General features: G+C 34.7%; 1 protein-coding gene across 3 annotated transcripts in view; it reads left to right on the forward strand.

Moving 5' to 3' along the window:
- Window positions 1-18,587, forward strand: part of foxp1a (forkhead box P1a) — a 61,259-nt gene extending 42,672 nt beyond the window's left edge. For all 3 annotated transcript variants that reach the window (XM_073823006.1, XM_073823007.1, XM_073823008.1), the window contains 10 exons: window positions 4,927-5,031; window positions 8,449-8,536; window positions 8,777-8,860; window positions 8,939-9,143; window positions 12,841-12,917; window positions 13,044-13,145; window positions 13,218-13,339; window positions 13,428-13,491; window positions 13,836-13,999; window positions 17,167-18,587. In XM_073823006.1, coding sequence (XP_073679107.1) covers window positions 4,927-5,031; window positions 8,449-8,536; window positions 8,777-8,860; window positions 8,939-9,143; window positions 12,841-12,917; window positions 13,044-13,145; window positions 13,218-13,339; window positions 13,428-13,491; window positions 13,836-13,999; window positions 17,167-17,344 — 1,189 coding nt within the window. In that variant the 3' untranslated portion in view covers window positions 17,345-18,587. The remainder of the gene's footprint in view (window positions 1-4,926; window positions 5,032-8,448; window positions 8,537-8,776; window positions 8,861-8,938; window positions 9,144-12,840; window positions 12,918-13,043; window positions 13,146-13,217; window positions 13,340-13,427; window positions 13,492-13,835; window positions 14,000-17,166) is intronic.
- Window positions 18,588-23,809: the final 5,222 nt, after the last annotated feature.

Below are 23,809 nucleotides of genomic sequence, written 5' to 3' on the forward strand. Positions count from 1 at the left end.
ATACGAACACACCTCCATCTTCGTGTTTGCCGAGGACTAAACCTGTTTGTCTCTGTTTCAAGCGCTTGTTTGTTAAAAGAACTTGACTATTGTCAATCATAAAACACTGACTGTGTGAACGTTGCCTATAGAATAAGTTGCTGCATGTGAACATGCTTGAACTCGTTTCAAAAAGAAACTGGGGTTGAGCAAGCCCGGATTAACCATACGGGCAACTGGGCAATTGCCCAGGGGCCCACGACATCTAAAGGGCCCAGGACAGCAAGGGCACGAGCAAAATAAATTGCCTTATGTTATTTATCTTATTTACACGAAGGCATGTCATTTCTGTCTCTACATAGTCGCGCGTTTATAATGTCTCCTCCGCGAAAACACGGACGGGATCGCGCACTCCATTCATAAAAACGGAATTTACTATAGCGCGGAATACCACGGAATTCGTCGATTTTTGGATTAATAAATCAAAAGTTGGTCTGTCACTTAATTCAAATCGCGATATTGACTACTGTCTGTGAAAACTGAAATGCAAAAAGACCGTTTTAATATGAATGGTGGAGACGCGTTTTCTTTTACTGCGCGCGTACTGAAGCACGCGTGACGCTCACGTTAATTTTTTGCATTTGCACCTCACATGAACAGATAAACTCAATCTCCAAAACTGCTGTGAGTGTCACTTTTACCGTTTCATTTAAGAAAACTAGCATCATATCATAGTGTACACACAGAAACTTCACGGCAACCTGTCAAAATAAAAGAACGGTTCAACATGTAACAACAATATTAGTCTTGTATTCCTTTTGTACAGTATAATGTAGGTGTTTATATATTCCTATTTAAATAATTTACACAAAACAATATATATGATAAAAAAAAAAATATTACAACAAGATTAACCACTTAATTGTAGAAAAAAATACTACAATTATTATTTAAACGTTTTAAACTGAATATAATTTTTCTTCCATGTATTGATTTTAACAGTAAACCTCTGTTTGTTTGCCAAAAATTAAAAGGGTTTATTTTTCATTTGATTAAAAATAAATAAATGTTTATGCTTTCATTTGATTATCAGAAAAATTAAAACACATAAGAATTTCTAAAAAAAAAAAAAAAAAAAAAAAAAAAGATTGTTCAAAATGTTAAAATAGAGAGTTTTGGACTTATTTTTCACTGAAATAAATGTTTTCGTTTTTACACAAAGTAGGCTAAAGTACCGGGAAAAAAAGTAACGTTGGCTACTGGCAAATGGTTTGAAAGTGGTTGCTTATCTATTCATTTTTTGTGAAAATGGAGGATACTTCCCTCCCTCTCAATGTAGTGGGTCAATTTTACCAGATTATACTGTACAGATGCTGATGTGTTTTGTTTTCATAGCATCATATGTGAGTGAATGTCTTTGATAGGGCACATAGTAGTGCATTTGTAGTTCTATAAGCATTTAAATATTTGTAAATCAAAATATGATGACAGTAAGGATTTGAAGTATTGAATATATTTACTGTATATTACAGTAATATATTCTATATATGACCATATTATGGTGATCCTGGGGTCGTGATGATGGGCCCTTGAATATTGTTGCCCAGGGTACAACAAAGTGTTAATCTGGCCCTGGGGTTGAGAACCAGCAGCCTTCTGGTTCCCCAATCCTGAGTCTTAACCGCTACACCACACTACCCTGTTAACAGTAAATGCTCAGATTACAGTAGGTGCCATTGTGTCCTAGTGTTGCATTGATGTGGTCTGTATTGTCAGCAGAGCCCTCTTATGGCCCGCCTGTGATTGTTTGCATGATATTGGTGGAGGGTGAGAGCTCAAGGACTGTGTGGTCAGTTTCATGTGTCATGTAAACTCCTGCCCGCCAGAGAGACGCCTGCAACTAAAACCTTAAGTGCAGCCACTGGCACCAGAGAACAAACCCTTCACCCCTTCTAGAAGACCACAACATGCGGGCATTGTCTGTCTGTCTCTTCCTCCTTCTGGCTTACTGAGTGACATGCACTCTCCCGCTGATGGAGTGAGGGATGAAATGTAATCAATCCTTTAAAATCTGTCCTGATCCGTATGCTACTGTAACATTGCTTATTCCTGTGACATTGGGCCCCATCTGCGAGAACAGACAGTTCACTGCGCGTATTTGTTTTATTGTGTCTGCTCGCTGGCTTATTTGATTGTCAATGTGTCATAAGGATGGAAATAACAAAGTCTGTTTTAATTTGTCAAGTGTGAGTCATCTGCCTAGGCTGCACTGAAAGAGAAAAGATGCCTGCTGTAGACGCTTTGTTTTGGTGTTCGTGAAGGAATCCGTTGGCAGAGACACACAGGGCTCTCTTAGGCGAGAAAAGGAGAAGGTCATGGGTCAAAGGACGCAACCTCGCTTGATCCCAAACAAATAAAGCATTCTTGGCATTTTTTGAAATGCAAAAATAAATCACTTTCTCAAACAGTCCACTGTTCGATACAAAGTCCTAAACATGTCCGGCTACTTTGTCAGCTGGCTCTGAGGCGAAGAATAGAGCTTTATGAAAACATCTGACAAAATGTGGCTGGGTTACGTATCATCCTAAAATAAAAGAGAAATGCTGTGCTAAAGTACAGTTTAAAAATGCAAGGCATTGCATTTTTAATTTCACAAAAATATTTAACTGCACAACTGTTTTCAGCATTGATAATACATCTGTATATTAAAGTGTTTTCTAAAGGATTGTGACACTGAAGTCACAAAAAAAAATTAGCAGTTACCGAAATTATCAATTTTTCTTGTATGCCAAAAATCATTAGGATATTGAGCAAAGATCTTGTTCCGTGAAGATATTTTATAAATGTCCTACTGTAAATATATCAAAATGTAATTTTTGATTAGTATTAAGCATTGCAATGCCAATAATTATTAGGATATTAATCAAAGATCATGTTCCATAAAGATATTTTGTAAATGTCCTACTGTAAATATATCAGAACGTAATTTTTGATTAGTAATATGCATTGCTGAGAACTTAATTTGGACACAAGGGTGATTTTCTCTATTTAGAATTTTTTTTTTTTTTTTTTGGACCTTCACATTCCAGATTTTTTGGACCTTCAGATTCCCGATGTTCTCTGCCAAATATTGTCCTATCCTAACAAACCATGCATCACTGAAAAGCTTATTTATTCAACTTTGTATAAATCTCAATTTCAAAAAGAAAAATTCCCTTATGACTGGATTTGTGATTCAGGGTCACATTTTGTAAATAAAATCAGCTATTTTAACTGTTTCTGTTCAACTAAACGCAGCCTTGATGTGCATAAGAGGCTTCTTTCAAAAACATTAAATCTGGCCGACCCCAAAAGGTAGTGGAAAAATACTTCTAATAAAAAAAAATAAAAAATACCACGATGTCTAAGTTCTTTTATTTATCATTATTTTTATGAAATTATAGTAATGGGTGCTGCATTATAATAGCAATTTGGGTGAAGCAAATTCTGAAGAAAAAATATTTAAATCATAATGGAAACGATCTTAAATACAACTAGATGTGACCGTTATTTCACGTGATGCATGCATTACAAGATGCATCACAATATTGAAATATTGTGATTGAAAACAAGTCTGTCGCACGGAAAGACGCTCGGCGGAAAGCATGAATATGCAGTATCGGTTTCAATCATTCTCAAGCAGTTTGCCTCAATTTTTTTCCCCCATACGTTAGTCTTCGAAGCAACTCTGACCACATTGAGAAACTCTGGTTTCAGAATTATGCTAATTTTTAAACTGAACTTTAGGAAATGTCAATTAATGACTGCAAATGTCTAAAAATCTGAGCAAAATGAAAAATTCAGAATTAAAGTTGGCACTAATGGTCAAATTTATCACCTTTTGATTTTGAGGTAAAAGATGACAAATGTTCTAATCAGGCTTTGTGAGATGCACTTCTTGACATCAAATCTTTTAAATATTTAAATGATGAAATGAAAGTGTCGTAGTGTGATTTAAAGGGATGGTTCGGAGTAGAATTGACTTCATTGCTATGCACTCCGAAGCCCTTGTAAATACCCCATCCGAAGTTTTTTTTACCTTAGTCGAACATTTATGGAGATATTAGAGTTTTTTGAATTGCTTGTTACAGGAGTGAATGGTACATGTGATGTACTTCGTAAATTGCACCACTAAACGTGCAAGTAATCTTACCAAACTTGTACAGTAGTGTAAATAGGTTATGTACTCACAAAACGCTGCATCAGCACATTTGTAAGTCCACCATGAGTGTTTTAAAAACACGTTTTAGCCGATCCCTACTAGTCTCAGAAACTACAAATGGCAACACGTCGACGTCACTTCCCTGGTTTGAAAAAAGCACGTAAAAGTCCTCCTACAAGTTGACATGCACACAGATGTAGTAGGAGGACTTTTACGTGCTTTTTTCAAACCAGGGAAGTGACGTCGACGTGTTGCCATTTGTAGTTTCTGAGACTAGTAGGGATCGGCTAAAACGTGTTTTTAAAACACTCATGGTGGACTTACAAATGTTCCGATGCAGCGTTTTGTGAGTACATAACCTATTTACACTACTGTACAAGTTTGGTAAGATTACTTGCACGTTTAGTGGTGCAATTTACGAGATACATCACATGTACCATTCACTCCTGTAACAAGCAATTCGAAAAACTCTAATATCTCCATAAATGTTCGACTAAGGTAAAAAAAACTTCGGATGGGGTATTTACAAGGGCTTCGGAGTGCATAGCAATGAAGTCAATTCTACTCCGAACCATCCCTTTAAGTTTAAATGGAAGAAGCAGAGCCCTATGGGTCATGTACTTGGACATATATAGCAACATACTACAATTTTAGTATCCTGCATTATAAACCTGTAAAAAGTCCTTGACAGGTTCCCGGAACTCAAGCAAACTTCGGATTCTGTATTTACTGTGTTTTTGCTTCAGTTCTCAGGAGAGCCATTCCCAGAGCGCCCATCCTTTATACAGCCACGGCGTGTGCAAGTGGCCAGGCTGCGATGCCGTGTTCGGAGACTTCCAGTCATTCCTCAAGTGAGTCAACAGCTCTCATCCTCTGCGTTTTATTATGCTGTTTGTCCTGTTTGCAGATCTGTGAGGAGGAGCCGTATGCAGCTGTAATCTAATTATCATTTCTGAGTGTGCTTGCTGCCTTTTTTACAGCTCTTTTTATGTGGTTCTGTTCCTTTTACTCTGTTATGTTTACTTGTTTCATGTTTTTTTTTGTCCTTGTTCACTCCTTCCACTGTCTCTAGCCTCTGTTTAATTGTATATATGTATATTCCGCCCGATGTTTCTTTATTTTCTTTCCGTTTCCTTCTCTTTCCCTCTCTCTCTTTCTCTCCCCTGTGGCGGTGCAGCCGTGGGGCCCCTCAGGGTTGAGCTCAGTGCACTGATAAACAGAGTACCCATGGTGATCCTGGCCATCCCTCCCAAAACAAACAACAGGAGGATGTTTATCTGTGCCCCTTCCACTGACCCTGACCCCTGCTCCCAGTCCGAGGCCCCGCCCTGTCTATTGCCACAACACTGCCTTTGTTCCTCAGCTCAGGCACAGTTCCACTATTAAAAACATGTTTCAGATTATCACATCACAATGACATTCACATTCTGAACCCTAGAATAAGGTGCTTAGCCTATAAAATAAGCCACCTTCATTCACATTATGATATCGTCAGGATGTAAAAAAATCTCCCTTCGTTTATTCAATAGCAAATTCAATATTGTATTTTCAAGAATACATTTACTCATAAGCAATGGGTTGGAGTGTTAAAGAAATTTATTTTTGTTGATATTTTTTGTTAGAGGCGTTTGAGGAAGTTGGTTGGATGAAAGACTTTGAAGCAGATTTTCTTTGAATACAGCACCCTCTACTTCTCAGTAGTAGTATTGCGTCCTAAATGTTCATTTTGATCAGCAATGTATATACAAGCAAATCAGTTTATTGTTTTTAATTATTTATTTCCATTACATGTTTGGACGTAAAAAGCTAAGGTGATGTTGAAATCATAATCAAAGTGATAAGTTTAGAGCAAGAAATTATTACGTTTGTTTAGCAATGATGCATTACATTGATCAAAACTGACAGTGATGGCATTTATAATGTTACAAAAGATTTTTATTTCCAGTAAATGCTGTTCTTTTGAACTTTATTTTCATCCAAAAATCTAGAACAAGATTTATGATTTTCACAAAAAATTTTCAACATTGATGATAATAAATGTTTCTTGAGCAGCAAATCAGCATATTATAATTGATTTCTGAAGGGTCATGTGACGCTGAAGACTGGAGTAATTATGCTGAAGATACAGCTTTGCTATCACAGGGAAAAAAATTACATTTTTAAGTAACTTTCTTTTTTAAAGAAAAGCTTTTTCAAATGAGAAATATCACACAAATACCAGTGCAATATGGCTGTATATCAGCACAGCTATGATCTAATAGCCGAATAATGTAACTAAAAACACTATCACGAACAGTTTTCCAATACTTAATTCTCTTATTAAAATACTACTATTATTTATATATAGTGCTGGTCAGTGATTAATCGCATCTAAAATAAAGGTTTTTGTTTATAGAATATATGTGACCCTGGACCACAAAACCAGTCTTAAGTCGCTGGGGTATATTTGTAGCAATAGCCAAAAATACATTGTATGGGTCAAAATTATTGATTTTTCTTTTAAGCCAAAAATCATTAGGAAATTAAGTAAAGATCATGTTCCATGAAGTTTTTTTGTAAAATTCATACTATAAATATATCAAAATGTAATTTTTGATTAGTAATATGCATTAAGAACTTAATTTGGAGAAATTTAAAGGTGATTTTCACAGTATTTTGATTTTTTGCACCCTTAGATTTCAGATTTTCAAATATTGTCCTATCCTAACAAACCATACATCAGTAGAAAGCTTATTTACTGAGCTTTCATGTGATGTAATACATCTCAGTTTTGTAAAATTTAACCTTATGACTGGTTTTGTGGTCCAGGGTCACATATGTGTGTGTACTGTGTGTATATATAAAGACGCACACATGCAGTATGTATTTTGAAAATATTTACATGTATATATTTATACATACACACAAATGTTCAAATAGACGTTATCTTTATTACCGAAACGCATATTTGAAGTCTAAACAAGTAAATTCTCGCCTGAAAACTCTTGAAACTACATGATGCAAAAGCAATATTACTTACCGAATTAAAGTGGATTTGGGCATCTGCCATGAAACCGAAACGGTGAAATGAAGTTCTGATATCACTAGAATGTCACACTTTTCTCAGCCAATCATATTCGTGAACCAAAAATAACTTATGTATAAATTGTATTAATATTTTAGTATATTTCATTTTTTTACTGTATTTTTGATAAATGCAGCATTGATGAGAATAAGGAATTTTCAAAAACTTAAATAACCCAAATTAAACAAAGGTAGTAATCACTTGTTTTTAATAAACCAGTTCATCAACAGTTCAAATGATTTGCCTAGATGAATCAAAACTACTCAAACTGTAATGTAGTAGACAAAATTCAATTTGAAAACCAATTTAAAGGAGAAGTCCACTTCCAGAACAAAAATATACAGATAATTTACTCACCCCCTTTTCATCCAAGATGTTCATGTCTTTCTTTCTTCAGTCGTAAAGAAATTGTTTCTTGAGGAAAACATTTCAGGATTTCTCTCCATATAATGGACTTCTGTGGTGCCCTGAGTTTAAACTTCCAAAATGCAGCTTCAAAGGGCTCTAAACGATCTGAGACTAAGAAGAGTCTTATTTAGTGAAACAATCGATTATATTATTTAAAAGAAAAATACAATTTATATACTTTTTAACCTTAAATGCTCATCTTGTCGGGTATGTCAAAAAATTCAAATTTTCTCCTCCAACTTCAAAATCGTCCTACTAATCGCTGCAGAAGTACTGACCCAGTGAACATGCAAAGAAGATCAAATGCCCTTTACAAAAAAGGTGAAACAGCCATGTAGGAGGATTTTGAAGTAAACGAGATGGGATTTTTTGACATGCCCTAACTGTCTTGAACCGGAATACACAGAGTATGAGCTAGACCGAACGAGCATTTGAGGTTAAAAAGTATATAAATTGTCTTTTCTTTTCTTTTTTATTAAGAAAATAACCGATCATTTCGCTAGATAAGACCCTTCTTCCTCGGCTGGGATCGTTTAAAGCCCTTTGAAGCTGCATTTAAACTGCATTTTGGAAGTTCAAACTCAAGGGCACCATAGAAGTCCACTATATGGAGAGAAATCCTGAAATGTTTTCCTCAAGAAACGTAATCTCCTTTTACTTAGATGGCAAGGGGGTGAGTACATTATCTTTAAATTTGTTCTAGAAGTGAACTTCTCCCTTACGATCAAAAAAAATGAAAGATTTGCTTTAATGACAGGCCCATACTGAACGCCTGCATATGTGTTGTGTTTTTCAGGCATTTGAACAGTGAACATGCTCTGGATGACAAGAGCACGGCGCAGTGCAGAGTTCAGATGCAGGTGGTTCAGCAGCTGGAACTGCAGGTAAGGTTTTACAAACATTTCAACACAATTGTTTTTGCTCCAAACGGAACTGGTTCTTGATATGCTGTATTTAATTCCGGTTAGACTAAAGAAATGTTTGTTTTCTGTTTTGCATGTAGTTGAACATCCTGCTCTAATCTTTTTCCTGTTCTGTGTGTACACATTATGAAACACCATGTGAACGCTAAACTCTTGTGTTATCGGTGGTACATCTCTGTTGTGTTTGTGTTTGTCAAACAGCTCGCTAAAGACAAAGAACGCCTTCAGGCCATGATGGCCCACCTCCATGTCAAGTCTACTGAGCCCAAACCTGCCCCTCAGCCAGTATGTCGCTTTGTTTGATTAAACACATTTCTGTAGTTACATTTAACATTGTTCTTAGACTCTTTGTGTCGTTATTAGGTGAATCTGGTGTCCAACCTCACGCTTGCCAAGGCAACTGTTCCCAAAACCACTCCTATGAGTCTTTCCCAGAGTGCCACAGCCCCGTCTACACCCCTCACGTCACTCCCACAGACGCCGTCTGTCATCATACCCACCAGCCTGCACAGCATGGGACCCATCCGCAAACGCTACTCCGACAAATACAACATAGCCATGGACCAAGGTGAGTTCCGTGACCTCTGACCCACAGTCAATGTCAGAGCCATTATTACAGTCACTGTAGTGTAGAGTTCTACTGTAAGAATGACCCGAGACCAGTGTTAGAGAAATGTGGGAAATTTGGGTTGTTTATTAACTTTTTAAAATGTTTTTCAAAAAGTTTCATTGCATGGACATTGGTATTCCATTCACTTGAGATGTGACCTTGGTACCACCTTTATACAAATAGCATGAACATAGGTTTTATAGTTAAAAATAAATACATTTAAATTGTATTATTATTTTTAATATTCATTTATAATAATTATTTTTAAGTAATATTAAACTTACATAATAATATTAGCAACTTACAGATAAAAAAAACTAATAAAAATCTATTTCACTTCTGATGCTTAATTTAAAAATAAGTTGCTAAAAAAGGCAATATTTATGTACATTGTATTCATTTTAATAAAAGTTAGTTACTTGAATTTAATTTTAGTATTAATTTATAATTGAGATATATATATATATATATTTGATAAAAGTTAGTTTAACCTAATTGTAATATTAATTTATAATTGACTTATTTTTGTTTTTTATTTGTTGTTTTCTAAAATTAAGTTGCTAAAAATGGCTATATATAATTTGAAAGTTAAATTGTAACTTATTTTATTTATATATATATATATATATATATATATATATATATATATATATATATATATACACACTCATGTATATATACGTGTGTGTGTGTGTTGTGTGTATGTGTATATGTGTGTGTATATATATATATATATATATATATATATATATACATACATATATACATATATATATATATATATATATATATACACACACACACATACACACACACACACACTATATATACTATATAATATGCTATATACTATATAATATATATGTATGTAGATGTGTGTGTATATGTATATAAACATTTTTTACTTAAATGTTAGTTAATTTTAGACAAAACATCAAATAACTTAAAGTGCTTAAAGTTGGTAAGATTTGGCATATTAATATGCATTTTTTTTTACATTTGTTAACTTTTTAAACTTTAAATTCTTAAATTCTACAATATATTTAATATTAATTTTTAATTATTATTTTTAGTATTAATATTTAACAAATTTTAATATTAATTTTAGAAATGCAACTTAACTATTATAAATCTATTTCACTTCTGATGCTTAAACCCTTCATGCATGAATTATGAAAAACATTATCTAATTTGTTTTTACTTTAATATGATGCTAAAATTGAAATCCATTTTCATTTTTTTTAAATTCAGTTTTATTAAAAAAAAATTTAACCATCCAAGTATGTGGACACCATGCAACAAAGGAGTAAAATGGGACATAAAGCCACAGCTGATAATATGGAATATTGTGTTATTTTTAAAGGCATGTTATGCTATTTATATCAGCTCAGATATTAAAAACAGTAATATTACAATATAATAACAATAAAACACATATTGTAAGAACAATAACAGTAGTTACATGTATACAGAAACCTATTAGCAATATAAAAATCTAATCAAAAACTGATGATTATAAGAATTTATTATAATTTCATCTTTATCTTACTTCCACTGTCCTCTGGGATATTTTTTTTTCTGTACTGACATTTTGACCAATGCTGTACCTGTTTGGCAGGCAAAATGCAAGTTTGTCTCCATATATATGTGTAAAGTTGCCATTTAATGCTATAATAATTAATTTTAAATGTTTATTTATGTTGATATATTTGTTAAATGTCTGTTTTATTACAATATAAAACAATGCATAACATATTTGGAAAAAATAGAATAGATAAACTAGCAGATTACAGAAATCAGATTTTATGCAATCTGACGACTCTGTTGCATGGCATCCACATATGTGGACAGTTGGTTTTTGGTGAATAAAAACTATATTTTACTCTAAATTTTAGTTTATAAATTACTAACATATTCATCATACTTTACTGCACACACTGATATCTTTTTTTCTCAAATTGACCTTGTGTAAAAGTTTTTCACGGATATGCCTGGGGCATTTAGCACATGGCTATCTCTATCAGCCGTCTTGGATAAATTATGTCATCAAACAATGAATATTTGGAATGCAAGATAGTAGCCACTCTATTGTTGTCAGTCTACTGAAACTGCCCTCAAGTGGTTTGGAGAATATTACCATAATTAATGAACATTAAATTGAGTTAACTTAACTGTCCACAAATGTGGACACCATGCATGAAAGGGTTAATATAAAGATACATTTCTGAAAATGGCTATATATATCTACAATTTTCTAAATGTTGCATTTTAAATTCTTAATTTTTTATATTCATTGATTTAATATTAATATTGTGTGTGTGTGTGTGTGTGTGTGTGTGTGTGTGTGTGTGTGTGTGTATATATGTGACCCTGGACCACAAAACCAGTCTTAAGTCGCTGGGGTATATTTGTAGCAATAGCCAAAAATACATTGTATGGGTCAAAATTATTGATTTTTCTTTTATGCCAAAAATCATTAGGAAATTAAATTTTTGATTAGTAATATGCATTAAGAACTTAATTTGGACAGCTTTAAAGGTGATTTTCTTAGTATTTTGATTTTTTTTGCACCCTCAGATTCCAGATTTTCAAGTAGATGTATCTCAGCCAAATATTGTCCGATCCTAACAAACCATATAGCAATAGAAAGCTTATTTATTGAGCCTTCATATGATGTATATATTTCAGTTTTGTAAAATTGAACCTTATGACTGGTTTTGTGGTCCAGGGTCATATATGTGTGTGTGTGTGTGTGTGTGTGTGTGTGTGTGTGTGTGTGTGTGTGTGTGTGTGTGTGTGTTTGTTTTTGTGACATATCAGGACACAAATTTGTGTAATAACATGGGTATGACATAGGTATTACAAGGAGAGGGTGACTTATGAGGACATTGCCCATGTCCCCACTTTTCAAAAGGCTTATAAATCATACAGAATACGTTTTTTTGAGAATGTAAAGATATGCACAGTCTCCTGTGAGGGCTAGGTTTAGGTGTAGGGAAGGTGTAGGGTGATAGCAAATATCGTTTGTACAGTATAAAAACCATTACGTCTATGGAATGTCCCCACAATTCACAAAAACAAACGTGTGTGTGTGTGTGTGTGTGTGTGTGTGTGTGTGTGTGTGTGTGTGTGTGTGTGTATGTGTGTATGTGTGTATATGTAATAATTTAAGTAGAGTATATATATAAATTTAATATACATTTTTAATTTTCATATCAATTAAGTAACATTACTACAGACAGCTAAAAATCTATTTTACTTCTGATGCTTAAAGTTGTTAAAAAGGAAAAAAATTCATGAACACTACAGTTAAAACTAATCTAGATATTTTTTCCCCTGTTCTTTTTATAATGTTTTGGAACACTACTGTTTTTTTTTTATGTTTCTAACCTTATAAACAAATGCAATATTTAGTTAAATAACTAAATAAAAAGAAACCTAAATATTTAGTTAATTAACCAAAAAAAACTAAACTAAACATATATCAACTCAATTATAAACTATTTTAAAACAACAAAAATGTCCTTTTTTTTTTTTCAAATTACTGTCTTATCCAAAATCTGGAAAACACCATTATTAATGGAAAAAATGACAAAAATGCTTTGATAAATGAAGTATAACTGATGTAGCAGCATGTTTCTCTTGTGTCTCATAGATATTGTGCAGAATAAAGAGTTCTACCTGAGCGCTGAGGTCAGGCCTCCATTTACATATGCAGCTTTGATCAGACAGGTAAGAAACCATTATCTAACATCTCTGATGATACTGCCATTAATCAGGCTGAATTTTAGTTAAACATTGGCTTTTCTCTTTCATCAGCTGCCATGTTGATTCTAAATTGTTCCTTGTTAATTTCAGGCCATTTTGGAGTCTCCTGAAAAGCAGCTAACACTAAATGAAATCTACAACTGGTTCACTCGAACATTTGCCTATTTCAGACGCAATGCAGCAACGTGGAAGGTAACTAAAACGATAGTCTTTAATGATTTCCTCCATCTTGAATCAGTTTGTTAATTTGTTCTGCAATCTCAGAATGCAGTTCGCCACAACCTCAGTCTTCACAAGTGTTTCGTACGAGTGGAGAATGTGAAAGGAGCCGTTTGGACTGTAGACGAGTTGGAGTTTCAGAAAAGAAGACCACAGAAGATCACTGGGTTAGTGCACGTCTCATTGCGAAGATCTCATTTGCACAGATTGTTCTGAGGTCATTGCTGCTAATGATGATGATGTATGTTTCTTCAGATCGCCTCTGGTGAAGAACATCCAGTCCGGTCTGAGTCAGAGTTCTGTCCTGTCTACTCTGCAGGTATGGAGTCATTTATTCATACAGTACCCTTTTTTTTTCTGAGGCAAAGCTGAATTTTCAGCATCATTACTCCAGTCTTCAGGGTCACATGATCTTTCAGAAATAATTCTAATATGCTGATTTGCTGCTCAAGAAACATTTATTTTTATTATTGTCAGTTGTTCAAATGTTTGTGAAAACAGTGATACTTTTTTGCAGGATTCTTAAATGGAATTTTCAAAGGAACAGCATTTTGTAACATTATCAATGTCTCCGTTTTGGTCAATTTAATGTATCCATACTTTGGAATATGTATTTAACTTGTTTGTAATATCAGTGTTATTTTCCATGGTCTTTCTCCTCAGGCAGCGATGGCGGACAGCAGTCTGCCCCTATATGGCTCGGCGTCCATGGGAGCATCGAGTCTGAAGGCTCTGGCCGGCGCACTGCATGAGGACATGAGTTCTCACGATCATGATGAGGGCTCCCACAGCGACTCCAGCCTGGAGCTCTCTCCTGTGCCCACACTGTAAGTCCACTCTCCTGCCTGGCCGATATCACTCTTGCATTGTAAACACTGAGAACATCTTGGCAGCCACTGTCTGAGTTATTGAAAGATTTAAAAAGGCATTGAAGTTGTTTTGAGTTAGGGCTGTCGCGGTTAAGGAATTTCCCTTGCGGTAATTTTGAGTGGCTCAGTAGTTGAGTGGCTCGCGTTATGCGGTATTACCGCCATATATATACATATATACTTGTGTGTAGGCTGTTACAATGTAAGGTCATATTCAGAAATCAATAAACCGAAACCAAATCGCGTTGCTATATGAAGTGAAGTAAACAGTACTTACATAGAAACCTAGCCAGAAAGAAATGCAAATTTTGAAGAAAAATGTCAGACATACTTAGAGGCTTTGCATCTGAAATCTTCGTGTGTATAACAGTTAGCGCACCCTCGAGTTTGACTGGACGAGAGACTTTCTGTCAGTATTTCACCTGCGTGTTCTAGGCGAGCTGTCAGTCAGTGCAGTTTCATTGTTACGCCACAAGATGGAGGCAAGAGACTATCTTTGAGTAAGTCTCTAAACCGTTCATTCAACTATACGTTCAAAAACACTTATTTATTCAAAGAGAGACGTAATGAAACACGATGTTAAAATCATTTTAACTTTAATCGCCACTTTTAAAGGCTCAGCTGAGCAGCAGAGCATCGATGTTAAGACAGAGATTTCACTTTCCTTGGACATGACAAGCTAGTTTCACATACATACCCGACTCGATCTGAAAGACAGACGCAGGTAATCGCACAAGCTCAGTCGATCTCTCTCTCATTCGCTGTCTGTTTAGGCTTGTTAAGTGCATATCTACTGAGCCTCATAATAAAAACATTATGTTATCATTACTAACTTATTACTAATTTAATATTCAGCACACAGGCATTAAGTGAGAAGGGCAAATCCTTAGGAAAAAAGAAAACAGGCAAATATCGCGGTTGCTGCATTCCTCAGCGGTTTTGCACGTCAATAGCGCGGTATTGCGATATTGCGGTTATCGCGACAGCCCTATTTTGAGTAGAGTAAGATGAGGGAAGATGCAATTATACACTACCAGGGAGAGACCTTCCGCCGCTGAATAAAGAATTAAAAAAGGTATATCGACTTTTTCTTACAATTGTGACTTTACAAACTCACAGTTCTGACTTTTTTTTCCCTCAGAATAGCGTGATACATACTTGCAATTTCTACTTATAAAGTCAGAATAGTGAGATAACTTGCAATTCTGACTTTTTTTTTCCTCAGGACTGCAGGATATAAACTATAATTCTGAGAAAAAAGTCAGAATGGTGAGTTTGTATCAACCAGGTTTGAGAATAAAGTCACAATTGCGAGTTTATATCTCAAATTTCTGAGTAAATGAGTGAGTGAGTTTATATCTCACAATTGGAAAAAAAAGAAAGAATAGTGAGTTTATATCTCACAATTCTGAAAAAAGTTTGGTTCTGGCTTTTGTTTACACAGCGCTCGTTCCGGGACTGATCCCAGCAATGGTACTAGGTTCCCAACCCGGGATCGTTCCCGGAACTTTCGTATCACAAGCCACAGCAGGCTACAACATACATGAGCGTAGTTACTTGTGGTTGACCTGGCAGTGCATCACTCAGAAAACAACAGGCCAATCAGAAGAGAGACTCATGAATATTAATTAGATGGGCCAAAATTGACCTGTTCTTGACAGAGCTCCTAAAAGAGGAGCTGTAAAAATATATTGAGATGGTTTTTGGCACTTATACCGCAAATATATATTCTTAAAGGATAACTGTTGCCAAAATGCGACCTGGGCTGTTTTTTTACTGTAAACGAGACAAACATGTATCTAAAAGCATAATTACGACAAACGAGCCGTCTTCGAGATTGACCGTGATTTAGTTTTGTGGTCAATGGCCGGTGAATGGGAGAACTAGGGGCATAACTTTGAGCGCATCAAAATCGATATTTTTATAACACTAAGAAGGCTCGACACACCATGAAACTTTGCTCGATGTATCGCCTGGATCTCTACACATGAACTCCAGCATTGAGAACATTGTGTACACAGAGTTTACTAAAAAGAAAGGTTTTGAACAACTTTCACTGTTTGAGTTTCCGCTCGCGGTCGTCTTGCCAGTCAAGAAGTGTCGATCTCCGAATGCGAGGATGGATAGCTCCTAAAGCATATTTCCTTATAAATGCACGGCTAATTCGTTGTTTTGTCGCAAGTGAAAAACAATATTAACCTTCTAGTTGTAAAAAGAGCCTCGTATAAGCCTAATATTTCATCCTATGGAGTCCATTCATTCGCATTCGGAGATCGACACTTCTTGACTGGCAAGACGGCCGCGAGCGGAAACTCAAACAGTGTAAGTGAGTTGTTCAAAAACTTTCTTTTTAGTAAACTCTGTGTACACAATGTTCTCAATGCTGGAGTTCATGTGTAGAGACCCAGGCGATACTTCCAGCAAAGTTTCATGGTGTGTCGAGCCTTCTTAGTGTTGTAAAAATATCGCTCAAATTTATGCCCCTAGTACTCCCATTCACTGGCCATTGACCGCAAAACGAAATCACGGTTAATCTCAAAAACGGCTCGTTTGTCGTAATTATGCTTTTAGATATAAGTTTGTCTCGTTTACAGTAAAAAAACAGCCCAGGTTGCATTTTGGCAACAGTTATCCTTTAAGGACATCAACAGCTAAAATAAACCTCCAAAAAAGTGTACAATATGGGACCTTTAAGCCATTTAAGTCTTAATACCCAGGATTCCCTTTTTTATATAGAAGTTCAGGGGAACTGAAATGATATCTTTTGTAACCTTATCAATGTCGTTTCTGTCACTTCTGATCAAACTTTAAATTTGAATTGAAAGTGGAAATTTAAAAATAAAATCTAATTTGAATTATAATGGTGATACAAAAATAGCGTTGATCGACAAATCAAAACATTAAACGTTTAAAAAAAAAACTTTGATAGTCAACATAATACAGTGTGATAGATAATTATTTTCCAGGCAAAATTAGATCAGTAGCCCTCGCAACTGTTTTGACTAAGTGCATCTCACAAATGTTGATATTCAGAATAAAAGACAATTAAAAATAGCATCAAAAGTGAGACAAGTTGTCTTTCCACGCTGTTGAAGTCTAATCTGTGTTTGTTTCTGTGTTCACAGGCATCAGTCTCAAATCAAAGAGGAGCAGATGGACGCCGACGACTACAACGGCTCCATGTCTCCAGAGACGGAAGACCAGCACAGTCCAGACACCAACCACAACGACAAGTACGCCGAAGACCACGACTCGGCCTGCCAGCCGGGATTCTCCTCGTCACCTCGCTCCTTCCACTGCTGAGATCCTCACCCATCCACCGGCCCTGCTTTCCATCTGTCCAGCGCACCATCAGACTCAGAATCCTGACGCAGAAAACAGCTGCAACTGTTTTCCTTTTGGGAACAATTGTTTATTTATTGTTTCGATGTACCTGTTTCTGTTGTATGCAATGGTTTGACCTCACTGGTACTAAAGGGCTCCTCTGTGTTGGAAAAATGTGGCCCGTCAGCTCTGCAGAGGACAAAAGAGGGCGCTGTAGGCTATGCGTCATCTTGGGTTTGTATAGTAAACACTACGGCACCTGAACTCAATCAACCGCTTACCTGAAAGGGAAGAAGGTTTCCCTGTCAACTGAGGAGAATTCACGCCTGTGAGTTTTTAAGCTGTCTATTTAGCTTTCCGCAAAATCTGTTCACCGCAGCTGTGACTGCTGAATGAAAAGCTCTTTGTTGTTTAAATCACCTCTGCCTCAAATACTGTAGGGTTAGTCGCCATCAGGGCCGCCACCGAGGACGGGACGACGGCCCCGGGAACGCGTGGCCTTAAATTTCGGGCTGCTTATCGGTAGAATGGAAAATGAAATTGTGAATGTCTTTATCTTTTTTACCTCTGTTTTTTCAAGATAAAAACAAAAACCAAAGGGGAACATTTTATAACCAGCACTTGATGATGAATGTTTTTTCAATTGTAGTTTTTGATTTGTTTTTTCACTTAGTGTGTACAGAGGGTTACTGTATGTTCATTCTCCCAAACATTTACGCAAAGGAAATTCACAATGGTCCCAATCATTCGTTACTAGTAAAGCTGAACCAAATGTTTTCTTCCATATTTTAGTTTTTTTTTTTTTTTCTTTTGAATTAAGTTTTTCTCTCTTGTAGAAAGAATCAACAGTTACCAAAGATTGTGAAAGATGTTTTAATGTCGTGTACCCTGTTTACATATTGTCCCTTTCCATATGGCCAAGACTAAGAGTCTTCACTTGAGTGGATTCGATGAGTAAAGGATGCGTTTAATGTCACATTCATGACATTTTGAGCATTTTTTTTTTAACTGTAATCATTTGACCAATAGTAATTGTACCACAGAGAAAAGATGACAGGTAGATGACGATGAAATAATGCATAATTGTTGACTGAAATAACTTGTTACACATGTCCGAGAGAAATAGATGACATCTGTTTCAAATCAGCCGTGTCAGTTTGTTCAATACTTTTGAATAAATGGCCTTATGATTAATAAATTCTTGTATAAAAATGTGAAAAAATGTGGTGTCAGTTTTTTTGTTATAAATGTATTTTAATATTACATTATATATGGGTCATTCTACTGAATTAGTGCAAACTGCTGTCCCAAAACCAATCCAAACATTTAAAACGTATTTAAGTATTCAACTCTTGTTTACTAAAGCTTTTTTTTTTTTTTTTATTCTGATTCCAGCATTTTATTTGTTTTTGTACTTTGTAGCTTCTATACTAATAGTTATCTATTGAAACCCACAATAGTATTTAAAATATTAGTAGGCCTAATATATGTGACCCTGGACCACAAAACCAGTCTTAAGTCGCTGGGGTATATTTGTAGTAATAGCTAAAAATACATTGCATGGGTCAAAATTATCGATTTTTCTTTTATGCCAAAAATCATTAGGAAATTAAGTAAAGATCATGTTCCATGAAGATATTTTGTACATTTTCTACCATAAATATATAAAAACTTGATTTTTGATTAATAATATGCATTGCTAAGAACTTCATTTGGACAACTTTGAAGGTGATTTTCTCAATATTTAGATTTTTTTGCACCCTCAGATTCCAGGTTTTCAAATAGTTATATTTCAGACAAACATTGTCCTATAACAAACAATATATCAATGGAAATCTTTTTTACTCAGGTTTCAGATGACGTAAGATTCTCAATTTCGACAAATTTACGCTTATGACTGGTTTTGTGGTCCAGGGTCACATATGTAAAATCATCATTTAATAAGCCATATGTGACCCTGGACCACAAAACCAGTCTTCAGTCGCTGGGGTATATTTGTAGCAATAGCCAAAAATACATAGTATGGGTCAAAATTATTGATTTTTCTTTTATGCCAAAAATCATTAGGAAATTAAATAAAGATCATGTTCCATGAAGATTTTTTGTAAAATTCCTTCTGTAAACATATCAAAATGTAATTTTTGATTAGTAATATGCATTGTTAAGAACTTAATTTGGACAACTTTAAAGGTGATTTTCTCAGTATTTGATTTTTTTGCACCCTTAGATTCCAGATTTTCAAATAGATGTATCTCGGCCAAATATTGTCTTATCCTAACAAACCATACATCAATAGAAGCTTATTTATTGAGCTGTCATATGATGTATACATCTCAGTTTTGTAAAATTTAACCTTATGACTGGTTTTGTGATCCAGGGTCACATATATATATATTACACACATACAGTCAAGCCATTCATATTCATACCCCTGGCAAATTCTGACTTAAAATTCAAAGTGCTCAACCAGCAAGTTTTTTTTGACCGGAAATGACACAGGCTATTCCAAAAAGATGATAAGACGATGTACAAGAGTCATCATTGTGGAAAAAAAAAAAATATTATTCCTTTTATTTACATTTGAACAAAAAGTGGCATAAATTTACAAATTAGATTTTATTTATACGAAGATATTATTTATAAATAAATTTAATAATTAGATTTTATGAACAGAGCATTCGATGTATGACAAAAGGGGAAAAAATAAAGTTAAAGGGATAGCTCACTTAAAAATGAAAATTACCCCATGATTTATTCACCCTCAAGCCATTCTAGGTCTATATGACTTTCTTCTTTCAGTTATATTTAAAAAATAGCCTGGCTCTTTTAGGTGGTTTTACCTTAAACCAACTTTATCTGGTTTAAGATAAAGTTGGATGGATGAAGTCCAATAAAGTGCATCCATCCATCATAAAAAGTGCTCCACATGGCTCCAGGGGGTTTACAAAGACCTTCTAAAGTGAATCAATGCATTTTTGTAAGAAGAATGTCCATACTCAAAACTATAAACCGTAATCTCTAGCTGTCTAGATGTCGTTCACACAATCATGAGAAAGTGGCGTTCTGGCGGACGACAGGCGAACCTGGTGACGAGTGCAGAAGTGCTATTGCGAGAGCAAATGTATATTTATGTATATTAAGCTTACTGATATTTTAAATATTATTGTGGATTTCCAAAGATATAAAAGGATCTTAGTAAACATCTAAAATTGTAATACTTAAAGGAGAAATTCACTTCCAGAACAAAAGTTTACAGATAATGTACTCACCCCCTTGTCATCCAAGATGTTCATGTCTTTCTTTCCTTAGTCGTTTTGTTGAGGAAAATATTTCAGGATTTTTCTCCATATAGTTGACTTTCTTTTTGAGCTTCCAAAATGCAGCTTTAACCCTTGTGCATTGTTTCAATTTACAACCTTTCGTTATGTTTCGTGGCTGAAAACAGCCACTACTTTAAACTGCTGTAAAAATGTATCAGATAAATATATTTTTTTCAAATTTTTTTGCATAAATCTATTAATCAACCTCAGTCCTGCTCAAAAATACTAAATGTTAAAAAAAAAATCAGGATTTTAACTCTTTAATTGCCAAATTCCTAAATGATGTCACTGATTTTGGAAAAAAAAAAAACCCACAAAATTACTAATTATCAATATAAAAGGTAATTGTGGCCTGGATTTTTTTTTACCTTTTTAACAGTCTTGGACATGTGAAAGATTAGTAAGAAGATTGGCTTTCATGCATTGTTAGTTTTGGCGCAGCATCAGATTTTCATTTTTTTTCCCTCATTTATTGTTTGTGGCTGTTTTTACACACACACACACACACACACACACACACACACTATAATATGCCGTTAAACTCCATAGAACTCTATGTAAAACTAAGCTTTTTTTGCAAAGGCCTATCTAAAGGGTTAATGGGGCCAACTGATAATCAACAGTACAATTTACAAATTTGACCCCTTCCCAACAGGGAAAACCACAAACAATCAATAATTCAGCACTATATGGTGTCATGGCTTTGCAATCAAAAAATGTGGTTATAATGGAAGTCAATGGGGCAAAAACAGCCACAAACAATAAATGAGGGAGAAAAAATGAAAATCTGATGCTGCGCCAAAACTAACAATGCATGAAAGCCAATGTTCTTACTAATCTTTCACATGTCCAAGACTGTTAAAAAGGTTAAAAAAAATACAGGCCACAATTACCTTTTATATTGATATAATTAGTAATTTTGTGTTTTTTTTTCCAAAATCAGTGACATCATTTAGGAATTTGGCAATTAAAGAGTTAAAATCCTGAATTTTTTTTAACATTTAGTATTTTTGAGCAGGACTGAGGTTGATTAATAGATTTATGCAAAAAAATTGAAAAAAATATTTATCTGATACATTTTTACAGCAGTTTAAAGTAGTGGCTGTTTTCAGCCACAAAACATAACGAAAGGTTGTAAATTTGCCCACAGTGTACTGTTGAGTTTTTGAAAAATTTCAAAGCATTTTCCCAAAATATGTATCAAAATAAGATTAGTCACCAAAAATCATTCCATTTGCTTTAACAGAGAAAAAGTTGTGGCCAAATTAAGACTCAACAGCACCCCTCAGTGGACGAAAACGTCCCTAACAACACATAAGGGTTAAACGATCCCAAATGTGGTTGTAAACGTTCCCAGCCGTGGAAGAAGGGTCTTATCTAGTAAAACGATCTGTTATTTTTTTTATAATTTATATACTTTTTAATCAAATGCTCGTCTTGTCTTGCTCTGCCTGAACACTGTTTTACCCAGTTCAAGACAGTTAGGGTATGTCGAAAAACTCCCTTATTTTCTCAACTTCAAAATCATTTCAAAATCATCCTACATCGCCGCAGAAGTACCGACCCAGTGTTTGCAAAGTGAACATGCAAAGAAGATCAAACACTACATGAAAATATAAATGCCTCAAAATGAATGTTGTTCTTCACTGACACACCCAAGAATCTAATAAGCAAAGATGGAAATTACTACTATTTTTCATTTTTTTTTAATAAAAAAACCTGTGGCATTATGCAAATAAACCAGCATTTAAAGGGTTACAATTCTGAAAATAAATGAATGTTTGGTATCTATGGATAGAATAGACACTGGTTAAAAAATTGACATCAATTTTTTTTCCACATCAATCAAGTGGAAATAAATATTAATAAATCATATTTTTATGACAGTTTTTGGACATTTTGCACCTGTGTTTTAAATTGTTTTTTTTTAAACACACAAGGGTTAAACTTGGGGCACCATAGAAGTCCACTATATGGAGAAAAATCCTGAAATGTTTTCCTCAAAAAACAAATTTTTTTTACGACTGAAGAAAGAAAGACATGAACATCTTGGATGACAAGGGGGTGAATACATTATCTGTACATTTTTGTTCTGGAAGTCAGCTTCTCCTTTAATTGCTTTTTAAATGTTTAAAGCATCATTTAAATTCTAAAACTTGATGAAGGTTGAACGAATAGGAATAAAAGAATAATAAATAATTCACATCATGAATTCAGATTTGGTACCATGACATTACATTTATTATATTTTTCACTTGTGCATACACTGAAAAAATAACATATGGTAATAAAAACATTTCTTATCAAAATCCTTCCATGTAGTCTTTTTTTTTACTTTCCAAGCTGCATGTGTGAAAATATATTACTACATAAAAAGATCAATAAGAAAATACAGAATACAATATATTAAAGTTGTCATAGACGTGTCTGTCAAAAACAGCAATAACTGGTTGATACAGGAGAAGTCAAATAACTGGCACAGCTTAAAGTAACTGCTTGAGTACATGGCCACATGTCTTTGGTTATAAACAGCTTCTGGAGATCGTTCGATCATTACGCAAAGAATGAAGGCGGAAACGTCCACCTGTCCAATCAGACTGGTTACATTCCAATATAATGTTTTACTACACCGTGGTACAGCATGATGCATGACGCTCAGTTGACAAAGCTACTATTTCATATAGGATGTGGATGGTTACGTACCACTGTCTGCCTTATTTTAGATTTGATTTATAAACAGTGCATGAAATACACAACAAAAGGGGAAAAAATAAAGATCCTTCCTACTCTAAGGGCAACCAAATTCTCTCACATGACCATCAGCCTTCCATTATGACATGGAACTACATGACATTTAAATCTTCCTAATACTGGAACTCCAGCAGAGCACAACAGCCATGTCTGGTCCTCCATCTGTTTCTCCATCACAAACACTCTGTAACTTTCACTATCACTCGCAGACACCGGGCCAGATTCAGAAACCACACTCTTAAAAATAAAGGTGCTTTAAAAGGTTCTTCAAGCGATGTCATACCTGTGGAAGAACCATTTCTATCTTACCTTTTTATAATCTGAAGAAACTTCTTTCGCCACAAAAAAAACCTTTCGTGAAACAGAAAGGTTC

This window comes from Garra rufa, chromosome 18 (genome assembly GCF_049309525.1).
Source record: "Garra rufa chromosome 18, GarRuf1.0, whole genome shotgun sequence".
NCBI lineage: Eukaryota > Metazoa > Chordata > Actinopteri > Cypriniformes > Cyprinidae > Garra > Garra rufa.